The 25,121-nt window shown below is 41.8% G+C and overlaps 2 protein-coding genes across 2 annotated transcripts; both read left to right on the top strand.

The window, feature by feature from the left end:
• The first annotated feature begins 612 nt into the window (after positions 1-612).
• On the top strand, positions 613-6,167 carry LOC311126564 (U11/U12 small nuclear ribonucleoprotein 48 kDa protein-like). The gene is made up of 9 exons (XM_084158535.1): positions 613-898; positions 1,624-1,737; positions 2,017-2,077; positions 2,210-2,290; positions 2,971-3,156; positions 3,273-3,394; positions 3,502-3,605; positions 3,724-3,903; positions 4,069-6,167. The coding sequence occupies exons 1-9, from the start codon at positions 749-751 to the stop codon at positions 4,142-4,144; spliced, it is 1,074 nt and encodes a 357-aa protein (XP_084014661.1). The 5' UTR covers positions 613-748; the 3' UTR covers positions 4,145-6,167.
• A 1,180-nt stretch (positions 6,168-7,347) lies between these two features.
• On the top strand, positions 7,348-23,700 carry LOC311108372 (uncharacterized protein; the record flags this gene model as incomplete). Its single annotated transcript, XM_084151008.1, has 26 exons — positions 7,348-7,368; positions 13,232-13,316; positions 13,634-13,699; positions 14,975-15,108; positions 15,229-15,357; positions 15,640-15,693; positions 15,831-15,884; positions 16,130-16,183; positions 16,503-16,556; positions 17,987-18,040; positions 18,312-18,365; positions 18,656-18,709; positions 18,851-18,904; positions 19,037-19,081; positions 19,299-19,436; positions 19,537-19,590; positions 19,925-19,978; positions 20,465-20,536; positions 20,637-20,672; positions 20,962-21,006; positions 21,128-21,160; positions 21,485-21,631; positions 21,779-21,955; positions 22,051-22,141; positions 22,295-22,372; positions 22,581-23,700. The coding sequence occupies 26 exons, from the start codon at positions 7,348-7,350 to the stop codon at positions 22,790-22,792; spliced, it is 2,049 nt and encodes a 682-aa protein (XP_084007134.1). The 3' UTR covers positions 22,793-23,700.
• Positions 23,701-25,121: the final 1,421 nt, after the last annotated feature.

The following is a 25,121-nucleotide window of genomic DNA, read 5'->3' as shown; positions in this document are numbered from 1 at the left end:
TTTGCTTGTTGTCTTGATTTGAACTTCTAATGAAGATATACTATATGTAACTTCCAAGACCTTCTGACAGTCTACACCTGCTTTGTCCATCCAGTGCTCCGCTCAAGTATGGCACCCAGGTCTCACAGCCCACCAACACAACCAACTTCAGAAGATCCAACGACATGCAACCAAAATCATCATGAGCACAACCTACACCTCCCACGACTCTGCATGCAATGACCTGGGCTTGCAGTCCCACCGCACTCACCTCTGCTGATCCTTTGCCCAAAAGCTTGCAAAATCCCAGCAACGAGTAGCTGCCTCAGATGAAAGGTCATGTCAGTGGCAGATCTACTCGATCCAGTCACAAACTGAACCTTCTCCCTACTCAGACTCAGATACTACAACAGCCTATACCTTACTTTGTGAAACTGCTTAATGCTGCTTAACTGTAATATTGTATACTACATCTCATATTTTTTATTTGATTTACTTACTTACGTAGGCCTATGTATGCTGCAATTCAGCTTTTAGCTGCAAATGTGTATAATAAAAAAAATAACCTTAAATATATAGAAACTTCAATTACCAGAATGGCTTACGTCATCCACATGCGCCACACAGCCTACCGTAGTCAGAATGCGACAGTGGCGCTGAACAGTGTTCGAAAATCCGCATATCCAATATAGGTTGAACATTAACTAGTAAAATGTTAGGAAAAACCTTTTCAATGTAAACACAATTTTGATTTTTGCTTGACTACGACATGTGCGACTCACCAGAAAATCAAACGCTCCAGGCTCGTCTGCGAAGTTTGGAAGAGTTGACCGAGTTCACCGAGAACTGCCAGAGACAACTGAATGAGCTGTTGGAAACGCTGGGATGGAGACAGGACCTGGACAACGGCTCAGTTCAGGTAGGTAGGAAGCTAGTTAGCTATATTTTTTCAACTGCTCAGATACGAGGGGTGGTTCACCTAGCCCTGAAAGCGCGGCGTCCTTTATAGGGCTAGTTTACACCAGAATCAATGTTTTCATGACGTTACCTGAGTTAATAATCCATATTTAAAATGTGCACCATCTGTTGTGTATGTGTAGTGTAATGATGTCATGTCATAGTATTGTGAGGACAGAGGAAGAGTTAAGAAAGAGATGAGTGGTTTGGGGCAATGAAGTCTACATTCCTTATGTCAAGGTAGATTAGTGATGTTTAGAATAGCATGAGTGATGGGCAGTATAGTGACTTGGGGGTAAGGGTGATGAACATCAAAGACAGGTAGTGCCCATGGAGACTTGCCAGATGTATGCCAGGAGGAGGGTAATAAAGGGTATATAAGGTAGAGTGTCTTCTTTGTTCAAGTTAGTTCGTAACATCAAGGGCAAAGCTCTGGTCATTGTTGTAACGAACCCGGTACTGATCATTAAATATTTGCATTAACTTTCTACAAAGTGTCTCAGTATATCCTTGCATCCTTGATTATTTGAACACCCGAGAAACTCATCATAACATGTAGTTAGCTAGATATAAGGCCTCCAAATGAATGGGAAAACCATAAATGATGGGCGATTCATTAAGTCTCCGTACACATGCATGCTACAACAAACAGAGAGGAGATTATAACTTGTAAATGTTCTTCCACAGGAGCCGATGGAGGTGTGTCCCTATGACCCGAACCACAGAGTGCCAAGCAGGAGCATGGAGAGACACAAAGCCACCTGCCAACTCAGCCAGATGGGCTACTCCCATGAGGAACAGGTTAAAGAGCTATACTGTATCACATACACACACACTCAACTGAAATATCAACTGAGCCATCAACATATTTTGATGTAGCTTGTCATTAGGGTAAGGAGTTATTCCTGACCATAGGGCTAGACCTAGAAAAACTGGACCCTATAATTAGAGCGGACCAAAGTTATTTCTGGTGAGGTCAAATGATCAGGAAAAACTATCCACCCTAATTATACAACAACCTTATCTGTTATTATGTTCTTAAAAGCTTTTATAAAAAGTTAACTCCTTTCCTTTCCCAAGGCTGAGATGTATGACCCCTCTGTGTGTTATGAGAATGCCAACATTACCAGCTTCACAATGGGTGAGTGTCACACTATTCCACTGCAAAGTGAATCTCAAATTAATGTAGTAGTCACAATTCCCTGAACTGACCCAGGGTGGGGGAGCCCACTGCTTGTCTCACATCTTTCTTTGTGTTCTGCCTCACCTGTAGACAAACACACACAACAACAAGTGATTATTCAAGCAAGAGCAAGTGCACCGACAATTAGGACAGAGGGACTGTACAGCCAAAGTAAGATCATTACACCCCTACATTACTGTTAGGTCACTGATAAAACCCTATGCTTGTATTCATGGCCATCAGCATTAGTTTCACTCTGTGGTAGACATGTCCCACAAAATATTTATGTTTTTATTCTGGAGAAGCAATTAATGGTAATTTCACCAAAGAGCAACCAATGGTACAATTTTTTTTACGAAGTTCGTAGTTCTTCAGTGCCTTGCCCATGTCTAAAAAGGTCTCAATTAACATACATTAATTCATTATAAACGCGGCTAAATATGGTGCCTGTTGTTTTTTCTTTTATTATATAGTTTCTTTGTTTGTCATCTGTATGTGTTCTGTGTTTTGTTTTCAGTGACAGGGGTGAGTAATAACAGGAGGTTCTTCCCTCGTTCAGGCTTACTGATTACGTGCAGTATCCTTTAATGCCATATCCTTTCAAACATGCTGCCTCTGTTGGCGGCATTACACATGTGCACGCGTACTCACACATTTTCCCTGTACGTGTTGGGGAAAGTCCTTTACTCTTTTCTAACCCTTTCATACTGAAGGTGTGAGTGATCATCTCAATGTGATCAATGTGTTCTTAAAAGCTTTTGAATTAGTGACTTGTCATGACTCTATCTGTACTCTGTGTGATAGTATTGTAGCATGTGAGTGTGTGTAAAGCCCTTTTAATTGTGCTGCAGGTGAATACTCCACAGACCCTTCAGAAGTTCCTCAGAACCACAAGCGAGCTATCTGTGACCTTACTATGGCAGACCGATTGGCTCTTTTCGATCACGTGACAAGGGAGGCCAGCCAACAGATGGATCAAGCTGGAGCAACCAACAACGAGGACCTCTATGTTGATTTGGTGGCCAAGCTCAAAAAGGGTAGGCCTATAAACATTAACTATTGAGATCAGTAGGATGGTTTAAGCCAATTTTCCAATGAATTGCTCCTCTAAAGCCATTCCACTGAGTCTGTTGTGTTTGTTTCTGTTCTTTAGGTAACGATCAGAACGAGCACAAGTCTCACCTGGAGCTGATGGCTGAGATGAGGGACTACAAGAGACGTCGGCAGTCTTACAGAGCCAAGAACGTCCACAACACCAAGAAGTCCTACACTGAGGTGTGTGGGGATGTGACTGTTTCAATAGAATGTTAATGGCTGTACTTTACTTTGAGATGTGTGTGTGTGTGTGTTATATCTGGTTATGTTTTTCTTGAATCCTGCAGGTGATTCGGGAGGTGATTAATGTCCACTCTGTTGAACTGTCCAGTCAGTGGAAAGAGGAGGAGAGGAAGGAGGAGGTTAGAGAGTCAAAATATGCCCCTCACAGGTAATCCAACCATTGTCTTCTCACCTACGTGATGCCTCATACAAAATCCAATTAGTACTGTAATACTAATCTGAGGAGCATGTGGATTAAAAAAACCCGGGACCGTTTTGTCTCTCAGGAGAAGGTCTGAGGACAGGCGCTCTGCCTCCACAGAGTCCCGCCAATCTCACGTCAGCTCCAGGGACGGACACGGCTCCCACCACAAACGCCACCGTAACACAGAGCGCAGCAAAGACCCCAGCCCAGAGCAGAGCCAGGAGTGCAGCCGAGAGAAGGAGAGCAAGAGGAAGAGAAAGAGGTGAGTCAGAGAGTAGTGGCTTGCATTCACATCTGACAGTGTTTAATTGTATGAAGTCACCATCAGGGTTGGTTGCAGACATTCAGTGGTTGATGAATGCTTTGGCTGTATATGTTTGATAGGTTTTTACCTGTTGGTGAATTGAATGTGTGTTGGCATTCACAGGGATTCCCGGTCCCCGGATGAGAGACATCATGATCGAAAGAAGAAAAAGAAGAAGAAGAAAAAGGAAGAGAAGTGATTTTCAAGTTTAGTACCTTGGCTTAGAAAACCAGAGAAGGAGCCAACCAAAGCTATGTTCCAATGTTCATAATAGCATACCACTTAGAATGCGTGCCTTCATACTACAGTGGCTTGCGAAAGTATTCACCCCCCTTGGCATTTTTCCTATTTTGTTGCCTTACAACCTGGAATTAAAATTGATTTTTTTGGGGTTTGTATCATTTGATTTACACAACATGCCTACCACTTTGAAGATGCAAAATATTTTTTCTTGTGAATCAAACAAGAAATAAGAAAAAAAAACTGAACTTGAGCATGCATAACTATTCACTCCCCCCAAAGTCAATACTTTGTAGAGCCACCTTTTGCAGCAATTACAGCTGCAAGTCTCTTGGGGTATGTCTCTATAAGCTTGGCACATCTAGCCACTGGGATTTTTGCCCATTCTTCAAGGCAAAACTGCTTCAGCTCCTTCAAGTTGGACGGGTTCCAATGGTGTACAGCAATATTTAATTCATACCACAGATTCTCAATTGGATTGAGGTCTGGGCTTTGACTAGGCCATTCCAAGACATTTAAATGTTTCCCCTTAAACCACTCAAGTGTTGCTTTAGCAGTTTGTTTAGGGTCATTGTCCTGCTGGAAGACTGAAACAGCTTTCCCTCAATAATTTCCCTGTATTTAGCGCCATCCATCATTCCTTCAACTCTGACCAGTTTCCCAGTCCCTGCCGATGAAAAACATCCTCACAGCATGATGCTGCCACCACCATGCTTGTTCTCGGGGTGATGAGAGGTGTTGGGTTTACGCCAGACATAGCGTTTTCCATAGCGTATTTTAGTCTCATCTGACCAGAGTACCTTCTTCCATATGTTTGGGGAGTCTCCCACATGCCTTTTGGCGAACACCAAACGTGTTTGCTTATTTTTTTCTTTAAGCAATGGCTTTTTTCTGGCCACTCTTCCGTAAAGCCCAGCTCTGTGAAGTGTACGGCTTAAAGTGGTCCTATGGACAGATACTCCAATCTCTGCTGTGGAGCTTTGCAGCTCCTTCAGGGTTATCTTTGGTCTCTTTGTTGCCTCTCTGATTAATGCCCTCCTTGCCTGGTCCGTGAGTTTTGGTGGGCGGCCCGCTCTTGGCAGGTTTGTTGTGGTGCCATATTCTTTCCATTTTTTAATAATGGATTTAATGGTGCTCTGTGGGATGTTCAAAGTTTCGGATATTTTTTTATAACCCAATCCTGATCTGTACTTCTCCACAACTTTGTCCCTGACCTGTTTGGAGAGCTCCTTGGTCTTCATGGTGCCGCTTGCTTGGTGGTGCCCCTTAGTGGTGTTGCAGACTCTGGGGCCTTTCAGAATTTGTGTATATATACTGAGATCATGTGACAGATCATGTGACACTTAGATTGCACACTGGTGGACTTTATTTAACTAATTATGTGACTTCTGAAGGTAATTGGTTGCACCAGATCTTATTTAGGGGCTTCATAGCAAAGGGGGTGAATACATGTGCACGCACCACTTTTCCGTTATTTATTTTTGAGCATTTTTTGAAACAAGTTATTTTTTTAATTTCACTTCACCAATTTGGACTATTTTGTGTATGTCCATTACATGAAATCCAAATAAAAATCCATTTAAATTACAGGTTGTAATGCAACAAAATAGGAAAAACACCAAGGGGGATGAATACTTTTGCAAGACACTGTAAGTGCCCAATTCATGGCTTCATACTAAGTGGTATGTGTGTTTAGATATTGTAGTTTGACTCACAGACAAATCTTTCTTTGATGTAATCTAATGATGATATTTTAAAGCAACAGTTCAGCTCTAAACATTTTTCTTAAACTGAGAGGTTATTAAATGCCTGTTGTATTAGATTACAGAATGGAAATAAACTGTTAGAACACGATTCTCAGAATTCTGTTGTACATTCACAATTACACCTGTATTTGATTCACTTCCAAAAAAAGAGTTTGATGTTTAAAGTTAAAACAACATTGTGTTTGAACTTTGAATAGAAAATAAAAGCTTCATATGTGTACTTTAATGATCATGGTCATAATCTGTGTGTATGAGCTTTCGTGTGTATGATGACCCGTATTTAGAAATATTAGGAGAAAACTTTACTGAAAGTAAGACTGTTGAAACTTCCATTCTCCCAAAAATTACTTCTGTTGTAAAGCCACTATTACTTTTGAATTCATGGATTATTTTTTAACAAGTACTCTGCATAAACAATAGTCAGTGTCTCCATACTGCGACTAGAAATGGTCAGAAAAATCAACACATTTCTATCAGATATGTATTCATATTAATGTAATAATTTAGTTGTAAATGGCCCCTCCCAGGCCAACCGTATTGGTTGAGACCCCTCAGGGCAGTTTGTCCATTTCTCAGTGTGTACTGTATGGAATGTTGGACAGGAGTGTCATAGCTCACACACTTTTACCAGCAGGTGAAAAGGACACAGAAGGTCAGACCTGGAGTCAATGTGCGTCTGCAGTCTTTTAATGATGGGATAAAAATACTTTGCAATATCTGCCACAACTCTATTCAATTTGTACTGAGGTTGATCACCCGTTAAACCGTTACTTTAAATGGGTATTCAATTCATTATCAGAATGTCAACAGACTTTTTAAATTGACTGAATGAGTATAGAATTGACCTTAACTTTAGCTGTACTACTTGAACATAACTCTAAATGTAAACGTGTAAATGTTTTTAGTTATTGGGGTATTCACAACCTGCACAACTATGTGTCAGTCTACTGAAATGCTCACAACAAAATGGACCCTGCACTAGTCTCCTCATCTCTGTTTTAAACCCTCTCTATCAAATTCTGTATCACATTCTCCTTACTCTCTCGTCCCTCTCTTCTCTCTCCTGTCTGGGTCTCTGCCCCTGTGTGTATTTGGGGTTAGGGTTAGACTCAGGTATTTCTCACCCTGTCGAGGAGAAGAGGGAGCGGAGCCCGTGGCTGCCTGAGAACCTTAGGGATCCCTGAAAGAGAGAGCGGGAGGGAGAGAAAGAGAGGCAAGGGTCCAGCGCCTTGAGTGCGGAGTGAGAATGCTGTAAGGAGCACAGTTCAGGGAGGAAATAAACAGGACTTTTCCATCTTTATTTAAAAAAAGACAGTGGACTATCCGATCCCCGATACGTAGGGTGAGGGTCTGGTCTGAGTGGATTGTACAGAACCAAACAGACATAACCAGCACCATGGGAGCCCCCAGGGTGAAGGTAAGCGAGGAGAGCAGGCATCGTGTTGCTACTCCAGGTTCTGGATGTGAACGCTGTGTTTGGTCCATGGTTCTTGGGCCTAGGTTCCCCAGGTGGTGTACTCAGTGATGCTTGATTGAGGAACCTAATCTAACTATTGGTTGTGTAATGATGTGGTAATGAGGGTTTATTTTTGGTACTGTGTGAGAGTGTATTTGACATGGACTGATTTAGCTGGTGTGTAGTGAGCACAAAGAAACCTAAATATACATTAGTGTTTAAATGAAATACTATGTGACCTATTTGCAGGATGATTAGCCTAGCAGTTCACATGCATCCCCCAACAGTGTTTGAGTTCCCTCTGAATTAAGGGTAGTTAGGAGGTAATTACTTTATTTGGTATGTTTCTCAGGAAGGTGCCGATTTGACTTTATTGACCCTACAGAGTACTCCACTGTACACAACAGCAAGTCAAATGACAAGGCTTGAAACATTGTACTTCATAACTTTGAGAGGTGATTTTGTTATTTGACAGTTTGGGTAAAAAAATGTTTTTGTTAACAGTAGCTAAATATAAATGAACAATATAAAATGTGCGTCAATCAAGAAGTCCAGGATCTCCGTTTACACTGGTACAGATTGAAGCAGTTGCATTTCTTTCTTTTTTTGCAGCAGCATTCCTTTGCGGATAGTGTATTACTATTCAATGAATAGTGATTATATTGGAGAATAAGTCTAAGTAATGAAGAGACAATAAAGCTATTTCATCACTACTGACCGTTTCAATGGAAGGATTGGGGTTAGTAGAGGTGAGCAGTCTGTATCCCACACTGCACCTCAGTGTCCCAGGGGGCCTGGAGGTTGGTGATGATCACCGATTTACACCACCAGGCAGACATATGGTGTCAACTCTATGTTGCAAAGCATTCTGGGTACTTGACCAGGTAACGTATGGAACACTACAGATCAATTGGTTTATTTTCAACAGATAGTCCAAATTGTCTGCCTTATCATTGAGCACCATTTGTCATGTGAACACTGATGTTTATTTATTGCCCATTGTCTTTTAATAATTTATTTAAGTCCATTATAGACTACTGCACAAGTGTTTTATTGATGATGTCCTTTTTGGAGTTTTGAATAAAAAACTGGAAATGGCATGGATGAAAAGTGGTGGACACATGGTGGACAGACAGCTGCTTGACATCACACCAAACAGAAAAAAGGACTTTTACCATATGAGGAGTGGGATGAAGAGACAGCCTTTAGAGAACAGAGAAATTGGCCTGGAATGTGAGAAGGGCCTGAGAACTGCTGTGGCTCACTCTGTGGTTTTACCCTAACAAAGAGATTTTTGAGCCTGTATTTCTCTATCTTGTTCAAGACGCAGATTAGCTCTTGCCTAAATCTACAGAGCATTATACAGCCCTATCACCTGGATGGCTGATCCCTGCAGAATCTCTTCCCACATGTCTCATGTCATGTGACTTCACTGTGGCATCCAATAGGCTGCAGTTAATACAAGGATGTGACTTCAGTTTATTGACCCATTTTCACTCTGGAAAATAAATAGATGCTACTCTATTTTTGGACATGATTTAACCATATGGCTCAAAACCATTTGGCCACATGGTTGTCTCCTGTAAAGTCAGGCACACATAGAGGAGATAATTTGTCAAAAAACATCTGTGGCCAACTATCACCCATTTAGTCCCCATGGTGTGTGGTCAAGTGGTTGAACATTATTGTAGCACAGGAGGTTTGTGGCACCTTAATTGGGGAGGACGCACTCGTGGTAATGGCTGGCACCGAATTAGTGAAATGGTATCAAATACATCAAACATGGTTTCCAGGTGTTTGATGCCATTTAATTCGCTCCGTTCCAGACATTATTATGAGCCGTCCTCCCCTCAGCAGCCTCCTGTGGACTGTAGGTAGGCCTACTCTTTCCAATTTTGACAAGTAGAATCTTGGATGGCAGTCGGTGATGACTTTCCACCTGACTGATCAGAGCACAACTTTCCCCATTGGAGATGTAGGCTGAAGAAATGTAGGCTACGTGACATGTTCCAGTGTGTCTTTATAACAAAGATTCACCAAAGATTCTGGCCAACTACCCAACCACAAATCATCTTTGGTCATCTCCCCTATAGCATATAGCCTTTTCTAGTGATGGTCTGATAGGCTACCATGCAGCCCAATTTTTATTTCAACAACCCCAAGCAACAACACCACAAATTGTTGCTTTCTGTGAATTCCTTTTGGAGTAGGATACTCAAGCTTGCTGCTTGTCATACCGTAAATACAGTTATATGAAAATAAAGTTAGCATTTTTCTGATTGAGTAGATTAGTCATAGGCCTAATAGGCAGGCCTACATTTAGTCATTGAGCTCAGGTGCATCCTGTTGCCATTGATAATTCTTGAGATGTTTCTACGACTTGTTTGGAGTCTACCTGTGGTAAATTCAATTGATTGGACATGATTTGGAAACGCACACACCTGTCTATATAAGGTCCCACAGTTGACAGTGCATGTCAGAGGAAAAACCAAGCCATGATGTCGAAGGAATTGTCCTAGAGCTCCGAGACAGGATTGTGTTGAGGCACAGATCTGGGGACCAAAAAATGTCTGCAGCATTGAAGGTCCCCAAGAACACAGTGGCCTCCATCATTCTTAAATGGAAGAAGTTTGGAACCACCGGACAAACTGAGCAATCGGGGGAGAAGGGCCTTGGTCAGGGAGGTGACCAAGAACCCGATGGTCACTCTGACAGACCTCCAGAGTTCCTCTGTGGAGATGGGAGAAGCTTCCAGAAGAACAACCATCTCTACAGCACTCCACCAATCAGGCCTTTATGGTAGAGGGGCCAGACGGAAGCCACTCCTCAGTAAAAGGCACATGACAGCCCGCTTGGAGTTTGCCAAAAGGCACCTAAAGACTCTCAGACCATGAGAAACAAGATTATCTCGTCTGATGAAACCAAGATTGAACTCTTTGGCCTGAATGCCAAGCATCCTGTCTGAAGGAAAGCTGGCACCATCCCTATGGTGAAGCATGGTGGTGGTAGCATCATGCTGTGGGGATGTTTTTCAGCAGCAGGGACTGGGAGACTAGTCAGGGTTGAGGGAAAGATGAACGGAGCAAAGTACAGAGAAATCCTTGATGAAAACCTGCTCCAGAGCGCTGAGGACCTCAGACTGGGGTAAAGGTTCACCTTCCAACAAGACAACGACCCTAAGCACACAGCCAAGACAACGCAGGAGTGGCTTCGGGACAAGTCTCTGAATGTCCTTGAGTGGCCCAGCCAGAGCCCGGACTTAAACCGGATTGAATATCTCTGGAGAAACCTGACAATAGCTGTGCAGCGACGCTCCCCATCCAACCTTACAGAGCTTGAACAGATCTACAGAGAAGAATGGGATGAACTACCCAAATATAGGTGTGCCAAGCTTGTAGGGTCATACCCAAGAAGACTCAAGGCTGAAATAGCTGCCAAAGGTGCTTCAACAAAGTATTGAGTAAAGGGTCTGAATACTTATGTAAATGTAATATTTCAGTTTTTGCTTTGTCATTATGAGGTATTGTGTGTAGCTTGATTGATGAGGGAAAAAACGATTTAATCCATTTTAGAATAAGGCTGTAATGTAACAACATTTGGAAAAAATCAAGGGATCTGAATACTTTCCGAATGCACTGTATGCAGTGGCGATTTCAGCATGTAACTCTTGGTGTTTTATGCATGCCAGCAAAGCCACTACACAACACAACACTAAACAATACATGAATTGCGCTATAACGGTGACAAACGGTGCCCACAAACTGTTAGGGCCTACATAAAGCTGTCCAAACAGCAGTCCCATCACCTTACCACTGCTACACCTGGTTATCAGCGGAGCCTTGTCTGACAGTGAATCAGTTAATTCAGCCTCATTTACTGCATAAAAAGTAAACATAGCTGATGTGGCTGACTTGCTTAAACAAATGTGGTTTCTACTGACAATTGAGATGTACAAATAATGGTGTAAGGGGATGACGAGCGGATAAGAGGCAATCCGTAATTTCGATTAAGACAATGAGCGAGCTAGGACGGACATAGTCAATATAACTATTTGTTCAGCACTTTTGAAATGTACAGCGACAGAATTCAGAACATGGGCTATTCTTACAGTATTCTCCCTGTACACCAAGTCAGAACCGTAGGATAAATAAAGGGGACATATAAGCAGACATTGAAAGCTCTTACAATATTTGATGATTACATTTCTTACCACACAACATACACTTAGTATTATTACTTTCTTTGCTACAGTATACATATCTCCCTGGCATATTACGTAATTTATGCAGCAGCATACAAGAAATTTTTCGACTCACCTTGTTGTGCTGTGCTCACTTGAACAGGACGGTGGCGCAGCGGTCCTTTGTGGGCTAATTTTGTCATCAAACTTTGTCATCAAAGTCTGGCATTCTCTGGATTTATGGTGCTTTCAAGACAACTGGGAACTCTGAAAAAAAAACAAGGTTGAATCATGATGACGTCAATGATCTTCAGGTCGGAGCTCTGGAAAGAGGCCCAATTTCCCGACTTGCAATTCCGAGTTGGCTGACCGTTCAAAATGTATTTTCCCAGTCGGAGCTCGTTGTTTTCAGAGTTCCCAATTGTCTTGAACTCACTGAAGTCAGATTTCCCAGTTCTGAGTTTCCAGTTGTGCTGGATTGACAGCATGGCCAATGTTGAATGTTTATCCTTTTAAGCTTGGAAAAGAGACCCTTAAACCCAGACTTGGGACCACACACCCACTCCACTGAATAGCAGGCTAGTGATTGCTTTGCAATGCTTGCAGTTAGCCACTGATTCCTTCCAAACCACTCATTGTTGAATTTGCGATTTCCAACTTGTTGTGTAATGTTGATGGCCAATGGCCGATGAGCACTGATACATACGTTTTATCTATAATTTATCTTCAATATTTCTCTTCATATGACAAGGATTAAAATGCATTTGCCAGTAGATTGTCGTCTTGATTCATGATGATGACTGCTAGTTTGCTAGCTAAGATTTTGAAAGTATGATGTTGACATGATCAGTCCAATCAAAGCTACTGTATATATAACATGATTTGACATCATTTAATCTGTGGCCACTGACCTTGAGCCTTCTTGGATGGGCACTTCTAATGTAAGTCTATGGCAGCACCCAAGGGGCTGGAATTGTTTAGCTCTACCCTTAGATTTGGCGGTGACGTAGTGTCTCCATGAGTGACAGAACAATGAGCCAATCACGGCGCAACTAGAGAACATTACCCAATCCCGGCGCAGCTAGAAAACATTACCAACCCCTACGCTCTGTATTTTCCGCTGCTGAAACACCTGCCTTCTGGAGCTGCCTTACTCAAGAAAGCAAAAAAGAGACCAAATTTGTATGCGGCTTTATTAACTCAATGAATTTTATATTTTTTTTTTTAACATTGTTTGCAAACTGAAATGTGACACGTATTAATGTCAAAATAACATGCAGAACAGGCAACTTATTTTAGCTAAAAAGGTGGGACAGGTCGCCACTGACTGTATGTCTGAAACTTGAAAAGGGCCATGATAATCGGGTATAAACATTTTCTTAGTGAGCCATTAGCCTTCAGTAGCCGAGACATCTAGTCACCAAATGTTTCGTTCTCAAAACAGTTATTAATTTAAGAAGGAGTTAAAAGTGTAACGAAATTAGAGCGCATGCATGCTATACTTTGAGCAGTGAGGTCTTCCACCTTGCAACAAAGGTAGGTCTTACAAACATTGTATTTTGTTTATCGTGATAGCAGCGAAGAAATAGGCTAAAGCCTACATGGTCGTTTTAACCTTGCTTTGTTTTCCCGCCTTTTCTACAGAAGTCCGTTTTCTCGCGGCTGCTCGTACTCCTATTGTGCAGCCCCCCCTCGCTCGCACAGGACGAGTACTCTGGTTACCACTCAGGTGAGCTGCCTGCACATGCCTTGTTCGCACCATTAGCCTTCTCGCCAATACTGTTTGATGTTTGCTAATTATCTACATTTCTAGAGGTAAGCTAATACAGTAGGCTGTGTCTTGATTTTATTTCAGTTGACCTAGATTGAGGTTAAAATGTATAGACCTATATTCTCATGTGACCACAATTAAACATTTTTGAAAATTGTGTACAAACATTACATTGGTCTATCTATCTAATAACGGACTATTTTGTTTTGTAAACAGACTATCATTTTACTGGGGAGGTTTCAGGTTTGTTCAATTATTGTTTTGTGTCCTATTAGGTGATGAACACACCTATGAGGGCTCCTTGGTCGACAACTATGAGCATTCAGGATACCCACACCCAGGTAATAACTACAACATAGTTCCTCCCATCTGGTCAAAAGCCAGAGTTTGGTCTAAGCCTTCATAACCCCTCTATGCCTCCTCCAAATGACTTATATGCATCACCAAACCATTTTCCAAGAATAATGTGAAAACCCTCTTATTATGGCAAGGTGACTGATAGGGGGCACTATCAGCCACCATGCCTCCATCTTGGCACAATATTTTGGAAGCTACATTCGTTTTTGCGACATTTATTATATTACAGACACTTTAATGCATACTTTTAAATTATATTATGTGAGCTAAACAAAAGTACAAAATGAAAAAATATATAAAAACATTTTCTTTAAAATATAATTATTTTACATTACTAATGTTACTGTCCCCACTACAACACAAAAATAATTTTGTCCTTGAAACTTTTAATTGAAATACTGTAGAATTCCATTCATTCCTATGGAGGACTGCTCCTACTGGCGAGTGCCATTATGGCCGACCTTTGGCTTCAAAGCCTCTCAATAGCCAATAGATAGCATCAGCAATCCAGGGTTTATACATCATTGGGTGGAAATCGACTGAGGTATGGTCAGATGATAAAGTATTTGAATACCTGCCTGGAACCAAAATATACACAAAGTGTACAAAACATAAGGAACAACTTCCTAATATTGAGTGTGCACACCCTTTTGCCCTCAGAACAGCCTAAATTCGTTGGGTCATACTCTACAAGGTGTCGAAAGCGTTCCACAAGGATGCTGGCCCATGTTGACTCCAATGCTTCCCACAGTTGTGTCAAGTTGGCGGGATGTCCTTTGTGTGGTGGACCATTCTTGATACACACGGGAAACTGTTGAACATGAAAAACCCAGCAGCGTTGCAGTTCTTGACACAAACCGGTGCGCCTGGCAGCTTCTACCATACCCCATTCAAAGGCACTTAAATATTTTGTCTTGCCCATTCACCCTCTGAATAGCACACATACACAATCCATGTCTCAATTGTCTCCAGGCTTAAAAATCATTATTTAACCTGTCTCCTCCCCTTCATCTACACTGATTGAAGTGGATTTAACAAGACATCAATAAGGGATCATAGCTTTCACCTGGTCAGTCTATGTCATGGAAAGAGCTGGTGTTCTTAATGTTTTGTACACTCAGTGTATAGTCAGATACCATCTACTACTACAGTACAAACTCTATAGTATGTTGCTACCTTTGACATGAACTAACCTGTAGAATGCAAACATTTCCCTCTCACTTGCCTCACTTAAACTGCTCCCCATTCCTCGTTGGCAGAGGAATACCCACCGGAGCCCACTCACAGCTATGAGGAGCAGCAACCCTCATCTGGATATGACCCCTATGCACCAGCCCCCACCAGCGTGAGCATGATCACAGAGGACTCCTACCCCTACACCACCACTACACAGGTGAGGGGAAGTCAAGGGGGCAAAGTATGTTATGTGTAATGTTTGGTAATGGCATGTCATGTAACATTGTGTTCTGTCATGTAATGTGATATCATGTTATAACTGCAGGTGCCATACGAGCAGGAGCCCTACTACGAAGAGTCGCTCCAGGCCCCTGGTGGTGGGGAGGCTTCTCTGGGGGAGGAGGGGCCAACCGACTGTAACTGTGAGCCAGGAGAGCCAGGGTTCGCTGGGTTTGCAGGGCCCAAGGTAGGACGAAGGCTCTAACCTAACGCTCAACGCCATGCAAATGTCATTTAGAACCTTATAAACAGCAAACATCCATTTACTTTGCTGATTAATGCTGATTAAATGGCATTTATATAGCGTTCACTAGGCCTTTAAGTGATTTGCATTGTATGGGGGTAACTCACCCCATCCACCACCATCCTGTGGTATCCTTCTGTTTTCTGGACTAAACAAAATATATGTCTGTGTGTGTCTGTCTGTCTCTGTGTCGGTGTGTTTCTGTCTGTCCATCCGTCCATCTAGGGAGCCAGAGGACTGCAAGGTAAAGATGGCTTCCCTGGGGCTCAAGGACGGGAGGTGAGTGTTAATCGCTGTATAATCACTTCATCAAATCCATAGTGCATGCCAAATTACACCCTCCATTGTGCTTAATTAATGAATCATTGCACATATCCCTATTGGAGGAATGCTGTTGATATGGTTCCTGTGTTCAGGGGTACAAAGGATTCAAAGGAGTTCTAGGAAGAGGCGGAGACACAGGGCCTGAGGTGAGGAAGTAAAACATGTAAAATAAAAGAGCTCACACAAAATTCCCAAAGCAGCCTTAGACACTATCCAACTCCCTAAGCGAGGCTTGAACCCAGGTTGCCCAATCCCACAGCAAACACGCTTGCCACAACCTCAAAAGACATACAGTATCTCCCTGTAATGTTTGTAACTCACAAATTCTGGCGTCAACATTACACTATTGAACTTGACTCAAGAGCTGTATTGACCTTTGCCATCTCTACAGGGTGACTCCGGGCCTGATGGGGAGGACGGTGCTTCTGGTTTCTCTGGAGCCCAGGTAAGTAAAAGGCATCCAGAGGATATCACAGATGTAATGTATCTCTTTGTTTCATTGTTTTGCGCTGATCTGTTTCTATTCTCTGGTCTAAATTCTGAGACATGGCACAAGCAATGTAACGTTTTTCTATATTGATTATGGACAGTAGATGGCGATCTCTTTATTATTCAGAACTGGAGAGTGGAACTGTTGTGTAGTTGAGGTGAGAGGCTGAGCTTCAACAACTAGGATGGCCCTTTCTCTTTCTCATTCTCTCCCTTGGTCTATATTTTATTCCATTATTTTGCACCTTGTCTCTCATTCTTACTCTCTCCTACAGGGCTTGCCTGGTCTTCCTGGCGATCCAGGTGAGACTGGGGTGCTAGGACTGAAGGTAAAGACCCTTCCTCAAAACCAGTCTGCCATCCTACAGAATATGTATCACATCAAACAAAATCACCCTCTACCTAAAAAGCCATTATAACCCCATATCAAAAACAGTGTGGCCCTTCACAAAATCTAATTTGAATGTTCACTAATAACAGGCCAAGCCACCATAATGTTTGTCTAACGTTTAAACCTACAAGAAACAGCATGACATTACATAAAGCCTCTGTTGTACCACCGAGAACCAATATGACATCACATAGGACCAGTATGACATCATAGGGAACCAGTATGACATCAAGGAATTCCAAAATGACATCACTGAGTACCAGTGTGACATTACAGAGAACCAGAATTGCCGCGGTCAAGATAACTTGGAACTCAGAAACTCTTAAAAACTTGACCAACAGGAAGCACTACGCAAAAAAAGTATGTACATTTGAACTCAGAGGTTCCGAGTTGTCTTGAAAGCACCACAGATCACTAGTATGACATCACAGAGAACCGGTCTGACACCACATAATTCAGTTTGAATCCCGATAGATGCAGTATTACATTGACATTTTAGTCATTTAGCAGACGCTCTTATCCAGAGCGACTTACAGTTAGTGAGTGCATACATTAATTTTAATTTTAATTTTTTCATACTGGCCCCCGGCGGGAATCGAACGAACAACCCTGGCGTTGCAAACGCCATGCTCTACCAACTGAGCTACATCCCTTGAGGCCAATCGAACTCGGCCAAAACAATGGAATTGCCATGGAAACGCGTGGGGGAAAGGGCCGTGGAGGAAAGATCCTGAAACTCCTCATTGCCATAGCAAAAATAGCCTACATTTAGCCTATTGTTTATATGTGAATTACACACTATGTTTAGGTAAAAATCAGTATACTGGTTGTATGGATTTCAACCCCAACACATGTTCCTGTCATCTTCACCAATCGACTGCAGTACAGTTAAAAATGACTTTGACTACCACCACCGATTTATGTATGCTAGCTATGCTAACCAGCTTATACGAACGGGAGTTAGCATTTAGCAGTCACTTCTTCTAAACCTGAAAAGGGACAACTTGTAAATATTATGCAGCGAAAACAGCTAAATATATCCAAATCGCACTTAAGTAACCACATTGTGACCCTGTTACGAATATCCACTTTGTTAAGTCAGATTTGATGAATGTGTGCCAATATGGTCAATGGAACGGTCTGCGTTTCATTGACTCCTTTACCGCATCCATCAGGTAGACCCCAAAACCTGCAAAAAGGTATGACATTATAAACCCCCACTGTACCACAGATACATTGCAGAGTACCAGCATGACATCATAGAATACCACTATGCCATCACAGATATCAGCTAATTACACCCAAAAAAATCTTAATTGACAATTTGAAGCTCTCTCTATGCCTGACTGTGTTCCCTATCTTCAACAGGGTGACATCGGTATGGAGGGGCCACGCGGAGGAGTCGGGGTTCCGGGTGAGACTGTGAGTATTGACACAATGCAGCTGTTATGTTTTGTATGTAACCATATTTGGTTTGATATCAGGGATTTTATTTCAATTAATCTCAAAGAAACAAAGAAACAATCCAAAGGTTATTATTGTGTAATTACCATTGTACCATGGATTTTCTAAGGAAATCCACTACCTGGTCATTTCTGTAGCGTAAAATAAAGTGCTTCCTCAAATGAGTGTAAGGAAATTTGATACAAAATCCCCAGCATGTTTCTGTCTTAGTTCTTTGTCTTTTTTCTAGGGTCCAATTGGTGAGGCAGGGCCTGGTGGTCTTGATGGAACTGGAGGTATCAAGGTAAACATGGTGGCCACCACAACTCAACATTGTCCACTCACAACAGTTGCCACCGCTCAGTGTTGCAACCACAACTCAGCACACTCTGTCTTCTCAACATGTTCAAATCAATTATTCACTCAGCTCCTTACACAGCTCTCACTAGAAGCAATACTAAGACTTTATGACGTGAAAGCCTCTAACAGGCTATGTGATGTGATCATTTCCATTTAACATTTAAACAACATACAAATTATTGTAATTTGTTCTGGCCATGTTGAGACATCTTTTTTTCCAACCTTTCTTCTCAGGGATCAACTGGAGCAGAAGGGAAACAGGGTCCTGAAGGAGCAGAAGGGGAAAAGGTAGCGCCATTCAACCTGGCTTTGTGACCATTGTTAACTAAACCATGGTTGAATAACTAATTATTTAAAACAAATCTTATGACTTCAACTTCCATTTCCCCTGTCTAAAATGTCTTCCATCGCATCCATTCTCTTCCACAGGGTCAGATTGGAGCACCTGGATTCTCAGGAGACCATGGGGAGATGGGCTATAATGTAAGATGGACGTCTGTCTATCCGTCTCTCCAGTTGGACCTCTTGTTTGTCCTTCTCTACAAAGACTATGCTATTCCCTACATGGAGGGAGACCATTAATTCTAACTTTATTTTTATTTATGTGTTTTATAGGGGTATCCTGGAGAGCCAGGAGGCAGAGGAGAGACCGGTCACAAGGTATGTTTAGGGGGACAGGAGTAGTGTTGTTTTCACAGAAAGTACTCTGGTTGCTTTCAAAAGTCATTGGCCCTTACTCTTCACAGATTTCACAAGATTTCTGTGTGTTTATGGGTGTTTTCCCTAAACTGCATACTGTTATTTTCACTGAAGGTTTTGGTATTGTTGATTTAGTGAGTCATGTGGCTGTTAGCACTTCCTCCATATGGTAGATTAGATTGATACTGTAGTAGCCATGTCTCCCTTGCTCTCTTCTCTTCCACTTTCTGTTTTCTTTGTATCTCTCTTTCCTCTCTCTCAGGGCGACCAAGGCCCAGGGGGCATGCCAGGCAGTGACGGGGAGCCTGGAGAGGATGTGAGTAACAGTATGATAACCACTAAATTAGTAATAAATCGGTAAGGAATCTGTTGATGGGATTTCTCCTAACAAACCACATTTACTGTTTATTTTGCAGGGTCCACTTGGAGTTCCTGGGGTGATCGGCTTTCCTGGAGAGTTTGGACAAAAGGTAAAGTGAAGGAGAATTGCATGCTGGGTATCAAGATGACATCATCACAATGGCTGTATAATCCAAACATGTCTAGTTGACATCTGCTGTTATGACATGGATGTAATTTGTTATATTGTACAGTACATTTATTCATATCAAATCAAATGTTATTTGTCACATGCGCCGAATGCAACAGGTGAAGACCTTACCGTGAAATGCTTACTTACAAGCCCTTAACCAACAATGTAGTTTTAAGAAAATAAAACATATTTACTAAATATATTAAAACTGGACATGTACTTTTAATACTTAAATTAATACTTTGTGAATAATGGCCAGGCTTCCCTCCTAGGGAGCGAAAGGGGATCGTGGTGTGAGGGGACCTCCTGGGAGAGTAGGAGCTGGGGTAAGACAGGCTTTATAACCACTGTGTGAGGTGCTCTAATCTCAATCACATGGACACAGTAGAATACAGATCACAATACATACACTGTCACTTCCACATTCCTCAGTAAATTCCCCTCAGTGTTGTTGTTAATCAGATGTAAATTACATGTTGCGTGAGGGTTTCGTGTGGGTGGACAGACACCCATGTGATATTGTTGACAGTCAAAACAAGGAAGGTAACATATCTGTTAGTAAAGTCCCTGAAAACACAGCTCTGTTGGGAAAGTCCCTGAAAAGGTTTCAGTGTCATGCTGGTTTTAGTTAAAAAACCCAGCATAACTGTTAGAGATGTTATGGCAAGAGTACCGTGTATCTTGTTATAAGTTTAGAAAATTAAAAATGATCTGTCATTGGAATTTAACAAAATTCCTATTTTTGAACAAAGGTTCTCATTCTAAAGTGTGTCTATTTGCAGCAGTTTACCTATGTGTATTTCATATTATAGGGGCCTCAAGGATATAGAGGAGATGCAGGAGTTCCAGGGAAACCAGGACCTAAAGGCCTGCAGGGCCAACCTGTGTGTATATGTCATTACTCAAACATTGTCATTACCACTACAATTATCATAATTGACTTTTGATGATTATGCAATTGTTGATTTAATGCTTTGTTTCTAGGGAGCCAAGGGGGAGACAGGACCCGATGGTGAGAAGGTAACCTTTTATTTACGTTCCCCATCCGACTGCTAAATTACCAGTCAATTTCTCACAGTTAATCAACACACACACACACACACACACACACACACACACACACACACACACACACACACACACACACACACACACACACACACACCAGTAAGTGACAGTGGATGTGTATTGGTCATCTTCTGTTTATGTTTGGGTCTTTCCTTTGTGACTGATAAGCTGTAATAAGCAGTCCTATCATTGCCATGGCATCTTACTGACTCATCTAATGTGCTGATTGTTCCTTCCTCAGGGTGGGGTTGGAAGAACTGGAGTGAAGGGAGGGAAAGGAGACAAGGTAATCATGTGACAATGCCGAGGCGACGTCACTCTCTCATCTGTCTACTTCCTGTTTCCATTGATGTAGTGGGACTGTTTTTCTTCTTACCAAAAATGTTTCTGTTCCTTTTTCCAAATAGGGAAGTTTTGGAGCACGTGGTGACAAAGGACAGGTTTGTATACGCCATTCTATGAAAGTATTAGTTTTTTTCACCCTAACTTATTCTATGTCACATAAAAACCACAATACTGACGCCATAGGTTGTTCCTAGATGACAGCAGACACAACAGCACATACTGTACAGTGTTGAGTTCCTGTTATATTATAAAATCCTAATAGAACTGTTTTGATTAGGTAGAAGTATTGAGAAGTGAATGATTTGACTAGGTAGAAGTATTGAGATTATTGAGTTTAAATCGTGACATTTTGTGTTCAGTGACTGAACAGTGTCCCCCCTCTCTCTGTCTCCCTCCTTCCCCTCATCTCTGAATGGCAGCAAGGAGAGAGAGGTACCATTGGCCCTGATGGCATTGTTGGACGAAATGGACCCCCCGGCATCCCAGGCTCCAGAGGAGAGCCAGGTCCAGACGGTGACCTGGGCGTCAAAGGTGGCTCTGGACCTAAAGGAGTGCCAGGTGCCCCTGTGCGTATCAGGAGCCAACCCCAGTCTGTCTGGAGGAAGAGTCTCCCCCTTATTTTACATTGACACATATCTAGCAAGAACCTTTACTGACTGATTGATCGATTGATTACTTGCTTGGTTGATTGATTGCCTGCTTTTTGTCCTCAGGGCCCTGGGCTGACAGATGAGCAGGTATTGCAGCTGTGTAAAGGAGTGGTGACAGCCCAGATCTCCCAGTATGCAGCTTCCATCCGGGCCAAGTGTTCCCAAGGCTGCCCCATCAACAACCGCACACTCATTGGGCCGCCCGGAACCAGGGGACCAACTGGAGAATCAGGCAAACCCGTGAGTCACACAGCCCCCAAACCAACCCCTATCTACTAAGGAAGGCCTTCAGTCCAAACGATGATAAGTTCTGTTGACCTCTCTCTCTCTCTCAGGGTAAAGCAGGCAAAGCTGGAGTCAAAGGAGCCAGGGGCATCCAAGGGGACACAGGAATGGATGGTCAGAAGGGGGCAGAGGGTGAAAGAGGTATGTACTCCAATTGACTTAGTTCAACCAAACTTGATTACTGGTAAACAAAACCTTGATCACTAAGGCTCATTTCAAGTGAAAATGAGTGGAGCTCCTTTGTAGTGGCATAGCTTCAGAGTTCACCCACAAGCTCTCTGTTTTACTCCACAGGTACAAAAGGTCCGAAAGGAAAGGGGGGTGAGCCTGGTAAAGGTCTGCCAGGACACGATGGGCATCAAGGCCTCAGAGGTAGGACACTGTTTACACTGGTGTGAAACTCAGGTCTACCTCAAAATTGCTTGTCTTAGAATTGTGGAAAGTATATGTAACTCACTTCCAGATTCACTTGAAAAGGGATTGTGTGGTTTTTATTCAACATTTATGTTAGCAGGAAGTCTTCTTTTACAAGAGAACTGTTAAGACGCCACCTCCAATTGTTAAATTGTTTTCCCCACAGGGCTGCCAGGTCACCCAGCAGAGCCAAAGAAAGGTATGGCAGGTCCCAGAGGGCCCCGTGGTTTCACAGGCGCTTTGGGCCAGCCTGGCATGGCGGGCAACGCAGGAGTGCCCGGCTTCTGTGAGGCACGGGACTGCAGCATTCACGCGCCTGTGATGCGTAAGGAGCAGGGCCTAGTGAAGGGACCCCGCGATCTAAGCCCCAAGATCTAACCCCAAGATCTAACCCCAAGAAGGAGCTTCAGAAAGGGGTGAAGGAATGGTCCACGATGAGGGGTCATATTGGACAGTCGCGCCATGGCAACGTTGGGGTTAATTCCATTCACATCTTAGCCAAACCAGGAATTTAAGTTGACATTGAGTTTTGAACTGGGAAATTACCAATGTGTACAGCATTGATCTTTTTGAATTTCTGCACAGAGATGAACCCAACCTTGACTGCATTCCATCTGAGCCAAGCAAGGCTCCCAATGAACTCTAATGTTTAGGCATAATTGATAACTTTTTTCCTAGGCCAAAACAATGAATTATTTTATGCAGAAACAAAAAATAAAATTGTCTTCTGCCAAGCAAACCATAAGTAAAGGGGCTTGAAAAACTGGCTAAAAGAAATTGGCAGAAAATTAAACTTGCAGGAGTCTCTGGCTACCAGTCAGGTTTTGTTTTTGATATGATCAACAATGCTGTGGATACATTGAAAATAAAAAGTTATGTAAATAATGTTGTAAAGTATCGCAAGTACATGTACTGTGTGTTCTGAAATATAACTGTTTTAGATAAATGCTGTCTTATCTTTTCTTAAGATGAAACCTCACTTTTTTAGTCGCCACAGTTTGAGTTTCTTTCTGAGAATGTGTGGTCTCTTTCAGTCATCTGATGTTATTCAGGTTAATCTAAATAACTTTTATTTTTTTTACCATTTACAGATGTTCACAGACAAGATAACATTGATCAATATAGAATTTTAAAAAACTTACTATTTCATATTATTTCATATTAAAAATAATACATTGAAATTTGTTATACAGTATATTGTTTTTGGAATTTATAGTTAATCTGGCAATGATTTGTAGGACAGCACAAAATGTCTGTTGATTAAATGAATTAACTATGTTCATTGGATGGCGGTTTGGATTTTTAAATAAATTGATGTACATTATTTATTTTGCATAAATAATTTTCACATGAACGGGATGTTAAACTCCTACCACCATGTGTTGGCAATCAGAACCCTGATAGAAAAGCGTCACAATGTTTGGAGACAAATTTTTTTAATGCATCACCACATCATAGGACAGATTAGAAAATGAGCAGAGCATGAACATGGGTGATTGTCTCTCATCAAAAGCATGCAAAACATTATGGCATATAACTATGCTACGAAAGTACACATACATAACATCAACGGACAAGAAAATAAACCATATTGAAACATTGATTAATGCTGCTCGTGTTCAAAAGGGCTCATCTTAATGTGTGTAACGTTATGGTTGTCAGTTCATATAAGTGTTTGGTTGTATGACCTGGAGGGAGGTAAGACATATTATTAATATCATGTTTAAACCCTATTGTACAGTACATCCCTCTGAAATCTACCCGGTGAAATCAATCCACTTCATTGAGTCACTTGTCTCTAAGCTTATTGTCTGATCTAGGGGTGAGTAGGTGTAGCTATATTTGTACCAATACAAAATGGTCCAAGTCAAGGTGGAGATATATATATTTTTTAAAGGACACTACTTGAAAATATATATTCTTAAAATCTTGCAAAATAAATTCCTTAATTTGATGGGACATAAAAACACACAATTTCACATTGGTCCCAAGGCATAGTGAAGTACTTCCATTTTGTGCCAACAAATTGTCCATGGGAGAGATTATTGGCTTGTAACGGACAAGTTCACAGCTTGTTTTTCTAGCTAATTGTCCATTCATACTTTGGTCATTTGTGCCTTTTTAGAATTAATAGGTAATAAATAGCTTAATAAATATATTTCATAAATAACAGTCTACATGGCACAGCATGAGGCAGTGCAGGTTAAAGGTGGTCAGCAGCAAAAAACACATTTCCTGTTGAATTCCGTGTTCAGTCAAAAAACACTATGGCTTTCTTTCTTCCTCTCTTAGGTGAAACTACATAATGTAAACATCACCCATCCTACAGGTAAACTTGGTTTAGTTAGCAGAGTATTGAGACAAAAAAGGTAGAAAAGTGCATAGAAGACAGCAATGAGACTAAAACATGAATTAGAGTCTGGACACTAGTGGCGGAAGGCACATTATTCTTTTAAAAAGCAATAACGGTTCTGAGTAGATAGATGTCTATAATACTATTGGCTCAACTCTGATGTTAGTTTGTGTAGTGTGTCCCACCCACTACAAATGGCCAACTTTTCTTCATTGGCAGGATAAAGGATGTCATTTGGGTTCTTTGTGGACCAACAATGTAGGACCAACAACGTGAGAGCCCCCTCAGACCACATCTACAGTACAAATGGTTTGATCAGCATCAGGAATGCCCCAAGTCCTAAAATATAAACAG

This window comes from Coregonus lavaretus, assembly GCF_964263955.1.
Source record: "Coregonus lavaretus genome assembly, chromosome: 3".
Classification (NCBI taxonomy): domain Eukaryota; kingdom Metazoa; phylum Chordata; class Actinopteri; order Salmoniformes; family Salmonidae; genus Coregonus; species Coregonus lavaretus.
This window is presented reverse-complemented; position numbering and strand designations above follow the sequence as displayed.